General features: G+C 40.8%; 1 protein-coding gene across 1 annotated transcript in view; it reads left to right on the top strand.

The window, feature by feature from the left end:
- Nucleotides 1–307: 307 nt before the first annotated feature.
- The window catches only part of LOC310987524 (UPF0606 protein KIAA1549-like), a gene marked incomplete at both ends in the record, with an annotated part of 37,025 nt that continues 25,652 nt past the window's right edge, over nucleotides 308–11,680 (top strand). The window contains one exon of the mRNA XM_083973829.1: nucleotides 308–455. Within this exon, the coding sequence (XP_083829955.1) occupies nucleotides 308–455 (148 nt within the window). The remainder of the gene's footprint in view (nucleotides 456–11,680) is intronic.

Raw genomic sequence — 11,680 nt, 5'->3', positions numbered from 1 at the left:
TTTATGGTTGATTAATGAAGTGGTGCTTTTAAAATAACACTGCCAAATGCTTTGTGTTTTTGGAGAGTCAGACTATTTCTCTTTTGTTTTCCCACAGCCATTCTGCACTGCAAGCACATGTTATGAGAAGGAGGGGCCTTAAACTGAAAGAGACCAAAAAAACCAAACCAAAAGGCAAATCTCCCAGTGACTGTGATTTGAATGATTGACTGTCTCTTTGGCATGAGTCTTCTCTTCATAACTGGATGAAATGCCTTGACCTCGCCACCACCACCACCACCACCACCGCAGCCGCCGCCGTACCACCATGGCAGGTTTAGTCTCCTCCTCTGTGGGTTTGGTGCTGATGCTCAAGGCTCTCATGCACAGCGGCCGGGGGGGCCGGCGACGTGCAGTGTTTCTGGGGATGACGGTGTGGTGGGTGACACTGATAGCAGCTGGTTCACCTGCAGCAGGTAAGAGAACACCCTTTTGCTGACTCACACACAACATGATCAGCTCATTTGTACTGTACATTGTGGCACAGGACGGACACACCGATCGTTATCTTGTACAACATTCACTTAGTGTTGCATTGACAAGTAAGTGGCATGATGCTCTACTTGAAAATGCAAACTTAAAATAGCCATAAAGATGATTCTAGAGAAAATACATATGATTTAATCCAAGCCAATAGCTACATATAAATCACACTAAGCTGAAAGTAAACATGGAGGCAATGTTAACTTGTTGAGAGTGTGTGTTTGTGTGTGTGCATCCAAGATCCAGTCCGGGCACAATCAAGATCTTTGTCCTTCTCGTGTTACGCCCTCTTTTTACAACTTGCCCAGTACAGGGTTGAATCAAATAACCCCCCCCCCCAAAAAAAAATGTTTAACCGTCATATTTTCTTTTTGCAGTACTTGACACGATTACACACATCAAAGAGATGTTTTTGTACAGTACAAACCCCAGTCTTGTTTGTCGTTGGCCACTCGAGCAGCTGCACTGGGGCAGTTTGGAGTTATTATGTGCCTCGCCTCGCTCAAGGCCAACTTAACCTGTGACCTTCCAGTCACAAGCTTGCTGTCCTAACCTTCAGGCCACTGGTGCCAACTTTTCTACTTAAAACTTGTCTTCCCTTGAATCAGAAGAAAGAAAGCGATGCATGACATATACAGTATAGTTGTAATAAGGCAGCTTTTTCTTGGGTTTAGTCTGTGTGCATGTTTGTAATCTGTTTGCTAGTTTACCTCAGTATGAATGTGTTTAGTCTTTCACATGAAGGGTCAAGGTTGCTGCCTGTCTGACCTTGGATCGCTGTGATCCTAAATGAGGACATCCGCACGTTTGATTCGGGATTTTCACAAAAGGGCAAAGCGGCTGTACTGTATCCCCACACAGTGTGTAGAGTTAAACCAATTTTCAGTAATTGGAGAAAGAGAGAAAAGGGTCTAAATCCATCCGCTTGATGGGTGTTTTCCTGGGGCTTACTTTAAAAGATAATGACATGATCCCACCAACCCCCCCTCCACCCCCCAACTCACTGCCCAGTGTAAAGAACCCATTTTAAAGGCGGCCAAAAACTCATGATATTATGTGGTAATAGGATTATGCAGTAAATGCCAGGGTGAAAGCCTTGTACAGGAAATCAGGAATTATTACATCTTAAACTCCCTCTCTTGTGATAACACCTCCATTCACAGATTTTAATTTTACTGTGAATGCATCGGTGAGCCCGTCATAATAGTAATGTCAACTTTAGCCGTTTTATAAACTATTTCTAATTATTGTTTAACTTTGACGTTTTTATATATATATATATATATTTCTTCCTTTTTTAGTATAGTCAATGAGCTGCTGGATTGCTAACTATCTCTTCTGTAGAGATGGTTACAGTGTATTTGTAGATGATATGGCCTGATGGTTTGGACGCTTGTGGTAGTACATCTTTATTCCTAGAAACCACAAAGAAAATCTCTATGGCTGTTTTTTTTTTTTTTTGCTCAGGGTTTGAAGTGCACATTCACTTTGATTTATTTTTCTAAAGTATTTTGTATTCCAAGTTTGTCTTTTTATGTCAGTGACAGTTGTGCAACAAAGCCTGTAGAAGGTTTTTTCGGTTTTCCATGTGATTTCCTGTCTCATTCTCTTCCTGGACTCTTGCTCATTTGGCTGGTGACTAAGAAGATTTTGGGGCTGCTGTTCTTTCTCTTAGCGAGCGGCTCCATCCTGTGCCACAAAAACAGTGGAGAAATGAAAGTTGGAATATATTTTATTGCCTGTAATTGTCTCCATTTTCATAGGAATACCTCATTTGCGCTAGGGACATATCTGGGGTGTTTCATCTCTTATAGGCGGCTGGTTTTTGGTTGATATATCCTGAAGGTTTTTGATGATCACACTAAGCTCAGGCAAAGCAACACTTTGAGGAGCATCTCACAGACAGTTCTTCTGTGGCAAAAACCACTACATCACATGAGAATACATTTATCAGTCGTGGTTTGGACGGGCTTCAGACAACTGCATGCTGTTCTGAATTAGCCTGTTAAGCGCTCTAAATTTGGAGGAACATTAGTGCTGCATAATGGGAACATCAAAAGATGATACTTATTTTTCCAATTTAAGAATGATAATACGTATGAAGAGCATGATGCATAAATGAATGAATGAATTACTTTTATTATTGTGTCATGCAATACAATAAGAGTTTAAATTCAGGACTTGTTCAAGATACTAAAATACAAACATGTTTTATTGATGTCATATCTATTTGTCCTATCAAGAAATCTTATATGGATATAGATAGCTGTAAAGGATTTATAAACTATCCCTCTATGTATAATATAAGTTATTGACAAGAAACAGGCCTGTTGAATAGGTACAGTGCTAAGTTATAGATACAGAGCTAAACACAAGTCTCACAATATGCTTCTAGCCCCAAAGTAGGACTCTGCTACTAATTGTATGACATGTTCAGGATGACAACTGGTCTGTTTTAGCAGTGAAATCATCAGCATTACAGCTTCCCCTCTCCCAGACTCAGACTGGTACACTTTGTAGTTTCTAGGTCAAATAGAGCGTGGCGATGTATGCATGTATAATTATCCCTCCAGACCCGACATCATACAATCATATTCCTCTACTTTACTTCTCTGTTTCTCTTCCTCTAACTCATCTTGTGCTTAATTTGACAGTATGAAAAAATAATTCTACAGCTATACCCGAGACCTTAAAATGAGCCATAAACTTTATAAACTTTTATGTGTAATCCTATGCAGTTCCCTTGTAAGTTTGCCCCAGCAGCCTCTCTTCTCTTCTACGCCACAAGTTCAACCAGGCAAGCTGCAGGCCGGCAACATCCTGGCTAATTACCAGTGCAGTCCATTGCCCTGTGAAATGTGATCTGTGTGGGATGACAATATGGCCATTCATTATTCATTAGAGCTGGGAGCGGGTTGCAGATCAATGGGTAGAACCCATCAAAAGCCAAACACTGGGTACTTCTGCGCTCACCAGGCCTGCAGCCTTCACCATACACATCTATTGAAAAGCAGCTCACTGACCGTGTCTGTCCACTGATGGCCCCGGTCCCGGCATTATTTGGACCAGTGGAAAGTCGTCCACTGGTCAAGGGTGGGTCAATGATGAGCTGACCCTTTAGAAAACCACAACAACAAAAAAACGTGTGTCTATGTTATTTCTTCACATGATAATCAGTGTCCATCATTTATGATATCACGATTACATAGTCGGCTATTCTGAGGAGGGTTGTGATCTCACTGATGTAATTTATTCCAGTTGTCCACTATTAACCGACATCATGGCGGTAGGTTTTGATGTGAAGGTACCATAGTGGGGGCCTGTGAGTGTACATCTGTTAGTGATTTTGTGTAACCCTTTTTCAGTTTTAACCAAGGCAATTTTCCATCGCAGTTTCAGCATCCTACAAGTGTCCAAACTTGGCATGAGTATTGAATAGAGAAAGTACCTTTTTCTTTGGATACAATGAATACAGCTTTTAGCACTTTATCATCAATATCTTGTCTAACTTATTTCAGCGTTTAACAAGAATTTGTGTTGTTACATAATCACCAAATGCAAAATGTGATCTGACCAGTAACAGAGCACTTCATTCATTTATTTATTAATTACAATTAGACTCCTCTGTCTGTGCTTACAGTTTGTTGTGCTAGCACCAGCAGCAGCAGCAGCAGCAGCAGCAGCCTGTCAGTGTTGGAGAGCATGAAATGTGCAATGCATGCACAGAGTTCACATTTTGACAGAAGGCAACGTTGCGTCCATATTGTGATGAGCCCAAATCTCTCTGTGCTCTGATGAACTGCAGCTGATTATTTATATATTTATCGGAGCAGATGGTGCAGTACAGCTCCGTTCTGTTATGAGCCAGCCACACTAGACAAAATCATTTTGTTCTTTTACCTAGTCTCCACATCCCACGACTAAATAAAACAATTTCCTCTCATGATGACACCTTAACCAAACCCAGTAGACAGACAGACAGTATTTTTTTAATCTCCCAGGACCTGAAGCCTGAGAGTGGCCGGTGCTGGAGGACTGAGGCAGAGTAGAGGAGGTCGCTGAGTGACACAGTCCTCTGGGCCTCTCTGGTTACAAGTCTTTGCCTTCCTGTCTTTCGAAGAAAAATCAGCACTGCAGAAAGTAAAGGGAGTGTATCCAACCAGATTTGTGTGTGCACAGTAAGTGCAGGGCTTTTCTCACAATGTAATGCACTTGTTGAAACTGATCACACCAATCGTAGCCATGCAATGTTGTGCGTCCGTTCTCTGCGTTATTGAACTGACGTGTCTCATTCAATGGCCTGACAGACTACAAGTACCAGAAGACTCACTGAAAGTTAACTTAACTCAACAGACCCCCCCTCATTCTCTGTCTCTGACCTCTCTTCCTCTTTCTCAGTTGGACTTATCGTCCCCTTCCCCTCCGCTCCCCTCCCCCTTTATCCTGCTCCCCGTGGTTCTCTTAAAAAGAAAAAGTGTTCCCTCAGGAAAACAAAACAAGAATCACATGAATATTTGATGCGTAGGCATGACCTCAGCCAGTCTCTCTCCATTCCCATGCTCATTTTTGGGCCAAATCGGAAGAATTAGTTTTCGGTAGAGACGTTGGCAACCTCCCTTAGTTACAAAACTTTGTGTGTCACTTTTTCCCTATTAGATCGTGAGCAAGATTTGGATTAGCATTAACATTAGCATTTATTGATTGAAAACTGTTCTTTAATCTTCTACCGTTTGATGTAGATTAAGCGCGACAAGTAGGTGCAACCAGAAAGCAACCGGTGCAGGTTTCTAATGAATGTATCCCCCTTATGTCGAACTTTTTTTTTCTTCTTTTTTTTCTGTGTGGGGGGGCTTCTTGAGCTTTGGCAGGGAGCTTGATCTAATTGAACCCCACTGATAAAAACGATGGAATCTTTCCCATCTTAAAAGCTTCCACGATAAACCAAATGTCAACACAGCCATATCTTGATTGTTCGACTGCACTCAGCATACGCAGCTCCTGCCAACTGAAAAGAGCCAGTCACGCAAGGGGCTCAACTGAAAACAGAACCATGTGTGGGGTTGTAGTTAGCAAGCATTAATAGCAACAGACCCTTTCTTCTTCTTCTCTCTTTTTTCTTTTTTTTCTTTTTTTTTTAAATTACACAACCATTAAGCAACTTTTTCTTTTTTTTTTGAGGGGAGGGGGCAATAAGGAGTCTGGCAAACATAGGAAATGGTATAATTAGAGGACTGTGTAATTGTTATCTCAGGTTTCGTGACACACATTGGAATATATATGTTCCTGTGTACGTTATCCAATGTGGTGCCAGTACAGCTGCTTGGCCTGAAGAGTTTGCCAGACTTTAAAGGCAATTAAAGGTGGGTTGGTCTTTAAAAATACATCTAAAAATCACTGTTGAACACACTTAATATATTTATGGAGCCTGTTGTTCTGTACATATGTTATTGATTTTTACTGAGACCCATGCAGTCGGCCTTTAGCCCGAAAGCACTGTCTCTGTCTCCGCTACTCAAAAAATGAGCGTACTCATCCTCTGACCAAACAAATCCTATTTAGACTTCTCCCAGCCCCTTGCATCAAAGCAAACAGAGATAGACCGTGTTTGTTGTCCTTTTCATCTTCTGTAAATGCTGCTGCCGACGTAACAGCCTCGTCTGTCAGCTCCCACAAGCCCAAGTATTTTACTGTGTTAAAGGACACAGATTAAGTTTACAGTTTTGCCCTGCTCCCTGTTTTTTTTTGTTTTTTTCTCCACTTTGTATTTGAGTGCACGGTCTGGTTGAGTAAAGACGACGGGGGGAAGGTATTTTCTGTGATTCAATTCCAGACATCAGCAAAGCGCTGTCTGCAGACAGGCATTATCAGGTTAACTCTGTTTCAGCCTTGGGATCAGTTGTCATGAGAGGACAGTAAAGCCAAAATTAAATTTTATCCCACTTGTAAGGATTTACATGTTAGTGCCACCGTTAAATGCATAAAAGTAGAATCTTATGCATTGTTATCGATTGAGATTGTTTTACAAATCAATGAATTCTTCGGTCAAGCGTTTCAAAGCTGTATTGATAAATATATGAAGTATGTTTCACTTCTGGGAATTAAATCCTAAAAGCCTGCATATGAACATCCAAACACTGATACTTGTGTTACATTCACACAAGTCAAAGCACTACTATGGTTTAGCCAAGCTGAGAAAGCTGTACACTCAAAAGAGCTGCACTGTAGTACTACAGTCAAAGCAAGACAATGTTGCCCTCTATTACTGAGACACAGCGATGTATCCAAACTTTTTACTGTGACCGATCTTAAAAAATCAATAGTTTGGACGCTGTAAACTGCAAATTAAACAAAACCAAAGTGTATAAGTAGGCAAAACAAAAATATGACCTACTGAAAAAACAGCATGTGTAATAATTAAAACAAACCAGAACAGTCGGACACACACACACACACACACATATACATATATATATATATATATATATATATATATATATATATATATATAGGTTAGTGGAGAGTATATGATCTCATAAGATGCTGCCAACATCCATCCTGGGTAAATGGGTTAGTGCTATTTTTGATGCCTGAGTTGTGTCTGCCTTCGGCACAGTCTCTGTCTCCATCTCTTTTTATTCCATTGTAGGGATTTCAGAAAGGCGCATGAGATCAGCAGTTACCAGCAGTAATAATCCTGCATGGTCTTGTCAGAATCCTTTTTATGTGATTGCTAGCAGTGATCCAAGGCTGCCACCGGATGTAGAAAGAGAAGCAGAGCAAATCAAACAAATCACAAGATGGGCATTATTCATGTGCCGTCCCATCGTCTGCTTAAGTATGGACAGATATTTTTCTCTTCTTTTTCTTTTCCTGAGTCGGCCGTTATAGATGTAGAGATGTAGGCTGCTCTTAATGTGTACAGCGAAAACATACTCCTCACCACCCTGTTGCCAACAACATGGGTATTTTTAAGAACTACTCCCACATAATACCTCCACTTACTCGCCAGATGCAATAACAACCTGTTTATAGCCTTATGTTGTAGAAGACCCAGATTAAGTAAGTACAGACTTGTTGGGTCTGTTAATAAGTCAATTTGGTCAAATGCAAATGCAAGTCTGCTTATACACTAGGCTAAAATAACTCATCAATGCCTGATGAATGGAAATGGATTCTCATTAACCAGAGATTTTTCATGTTAATGAATAAATGAAAATCCCACTGCATTAATTAATCTTAGGAGTTGTTACAGTAATGCATTTTATGTGAAGCTGATGCAGTATTCTTTGTTTTTTCCTTAGGAAGCAGGATGTATAGTTTGACATAGATGTATAGTTTGTTTATGGCTTTAAAATGCTGCTTGTGCAATAACAGTCTGACGTTTTTATGCCAGTAAAATCAGGATTTGTTGTGAAAGCGATTATCAGACCTGCTACAGAAGGAGAACAGTCAGAATTTCTGTGTAGGCTATAGCTTTACCAGACAGTTTCAAAACATTTCTTTATTTGTGGTTCTCGGGTACACTGATCATAGCACCATATATCTCGTGGCCTGTTTTCAACAAGATACTGTGGAGCTCAGTTATGGAACAGAAATTTGCATGCACTGATATTCTGTCTAAGCCCAGATACAAAATTAGACTAAAAATGCTCTGATTACAAAAAATTGCAGTACATAATTAGTTTCAACCTCTGATTTTTATTTTGCAATTTTGCAAATAAACCAATAAACATGATTGATGAGCGAAAGATCAGAAAAACTGTACTGGGACAATATTGACATGAGCGGAGCACTTGACATTTATGCTCTTGTGACCTGATATTTGAAGGTGTCCCTCTGCTCTACATGGGTCTCAATGCGTCCTTTCACAAGACGGGCCTTAACAATGAGTGGCCAGCCAAGCGTGACACACTCGTGTTTCGGGGGGGACAGGTGGCAGCGCTGCTTAGTCTTGGAGGCCTTTGTCAGTTTTAGCCGACTGTAATGTCAGCCTCACTTCAGATCGGTCTCACTTGCTCTTTTCGTGGCGGCTGTCTGTCGCGCTGAGCTCTGACTGTCATTACCTACGATTAGCCCTTTAAGTATTAAGACCACGCCTTGTTAATTATTTAAGAATAACCAGTCGGGTTTCTCTATAAACATAGCGTGTGTTTCTGTTTGTTTTTTTTAAATTGATATACTACAGCAAAGATTATGGACAAGATCCTTGTTTTTTCTGTTGTTGTCCGTGCTCTTGTCCTGAACTGCCATCATTATCATCATCATCATCATTCTCATGGGCATCATCAGTGCAATTCTCAGTATTATCATCAATCACCTGCCAATGATAGTCTTCGTCACAATTAGCTGGATGTTGTGTCATCCATTCATTCATGTAGAATATTCGTCCTAAATGGGACTGTAAATGAATCAGTTTATCACTGTAGGGGTGTGCTGAGATGAGGTGACATTTTGGGGTCATGTGGCGCACCATGACCTCAAACATCAGCACATTCCCCTCACAAACATGGTCTCCTACAGAGCCTATCTGTCTGTGTAGTATTTGGTTGTCTTTAATGTGTTGCTGTTTGCAGCCAAAGACAAAGTCCCATTGACGAGTATCATGTACTTCCAGTGGATATAGAACCACATGTGTTCACCCTTTGTCTGATACTGTGCGTGAACTGATACAGCCTCGACTCTTTCTGTTATCTATAGAAAGACTTGACAGAGCACAGCACACCAAGTCCTGTGGTGTTTTTTTTCTTTGTATGCTTTGTTCTTGTGATTATTTATAACTTCCTCACAAAGCCGTGAAATAAGGCCAACAACAAAACAGGCAACCCTATGATGCAAAGCAAACCCCTCCGTTTCAGTTTTTCCCCCTCCTATTTATGGTTAAGCACATTATTTGGTGTGTTTTTAGTGCGAGCACATGTGTGCGTGCATCTGCCCAGCTGTGTGGTACATCCCTCGGGGTGGGAGGGTTGGGGGTTGGGGGTTCAAACACTTGGCACAACCGACAAGGAGCTGTGTGGCAGTTTGGAGAATGTGCAGCACAGACCGGCCTTCAGAGGAGAAAGTCTTGGCGGGGGTTTGCTTCCCAAGTCCTTTCCGATGGGCCATGTTATAATAACATGTTGACTTGACGAAGGTACCAGCGTAAGTTGTAATTTAGTTGGGAGTTTTCTCCTGGGCCAAGCCAGAGGCAGACGGCCTGAATGAAGCGATGCAGTAAATTGAAGATGACGCTCCAGAAGTTATATTCTTTCTTTCTTTTTTTTTGATGCCTCTTTATGAGTGATCTGTTTTGTGCTCCTGGGGTTAAAAATAGTTTCCCTCAGCTGATTCTACAGCTGTTTTCAAGTGTGTATGAATCTGCAGAGCTTGGGTATATTACAAAGAGCAGCAGCATTACCAGCCGCTGCTGAGTCACTATGTAGAGGCTATTGGTGGTGGTGGCTTGCTTCTGGCCATCACAATAATGGCGCCTTCTTCTTCTTCTTAGTCTGGCTCTGTTCAAGACCTACTTTCAAGGACACAGTCAAGATATGCAGTTTGCCCTCAGGTTATAGAACATAATTTTTTTGCGTATCTTCTTGATTTTGTTCTATTTATACTTCATTTATTTTAATTATAAACAGTCTAACACCAAGAACTACAAGATAACATCTTGTTTAGTTTAAGAAGCAGTCACCATAGCTTATCTCATTTTATCTGACCTCTTTATCTGCTATCAGTGCTTGTGTCACGGGAAACTGTAAAGCCAACCATGTATCGAGGTTTCTTTCACTAACACAGTGAAACTTTGGTTTGTTTCTTTAATATTATTCTTATGAAAAAATAATGAAACACATGAGCATTTAAAAGTCACAACCTTATACACCATGATTTATTTAAGAATTGTTCTGTATTTTCCCCTTCTGCTCATGTAGACTTTCAACATGAGCATGTACTGTAAGATGATGAACGTGGAGTGTAATCAAGGCAGTAACCAAATTAAATCATGCATGATGATACACTATGTTATGCAATATGGAGAGAGTCCAAAGCATTGCATAAACTGCATTTTCCATTTGCACGTTTTGGCAATGCTAATATCGCCCTTAAAGACTTTAATGTTATGAATAAGTGGCAGAAGGAGTTGTTTCCTCCTGATGACCTGGATATTGCACCATCCATCACTCAAAGGTCACCTTAATAAAGGATTGGTGATATTCTCAGCTGGGGTGGTTGGAGAATAACCTCTCGTTCATTTTGGAACATATGGTCAGTGCATGCACATCAGCAAGTTCTCTTAGTTCAAAACTGGAAGTGAGGAAAGTCGTCATTGTCAGCCTTCATTATGATACCCCTGTGTAGTCAAGCATGGAATTTTTTCTCATGGCAGTTTCTCAGCCTGTGAATGTTTTAATTTATCGGTATGTTCCTCTGGAGATAGGATATTAGTTCGCACACAGTGCAGTGGTCAGTGTCAGCTGACCACTTGTAAAACTAGTGCTTTCCCGTAAACATGCTCACAGTTTCATGGATCTCCAATTCTAATCTGGTGCCAATAAGTGCCGCCAATACCTGTATTGATTTGGTCTAAATATAAGCCAAGGTCTCATATAACATCACTAACCCATTCAGTGAAGTGTCATTCTTTACTATACCGTCTATTTGTCATTCAGTAACCTTTGCCCCGGAGGTGATGAGGGTTAGAGTGGTGCATGTTTTGATGAATTGTTAACCCATAAAACGTCCTTGTGACCTCGGTTTTCTGTTATTTCCTTGCATATGAAGGTTCATTTTAGTCCAGTGCATTTAGGGCCTGAATGGGTAACGGTACATCCCCAATTGTGTGTAACTGACTGACTGAGAACATACAATAACCACAAATCTAACTTTTTTTTGAACAAACCAAACCACACTAGGAAATGGCTTGGAAGTGACTGGTTGTTAACATGTTGTCTTGATAGTCCTGCCTTTCAGTCCTTATATCAAACTTGTCCCATTGTCCAACTACATGAAGAAAAAAGAGCAACTTCATTGGAAATGTGAACGCCTCGAGGAAGAGGAGAAGCAAATAGATACAGGGCTGAAAGCAGCTGACACTAGGCAATATGCAAATGTGACGCAATGACATTGTCCATATGCAAATCATTATCTAATGAGGCGGTCGTATACAGTATACACT

Source organism: Trachurus trachurus (assembly GCF_905171665.1).
Source record: "Trachurus trachurus genome assembly, chromosome: 6".
Classification (NCBI taxonomy): Eukaryota; Metazoa; Chordata; class Actinopteri; order Carangiformes; family Carangidae; genus Trachurus; species Trachurus trachurus.
The sequence above is the reverse complement of the archived record's forward strand: the minus strand, read 5'-3'. Positions and strand labels throughout refer to the sequence as shown.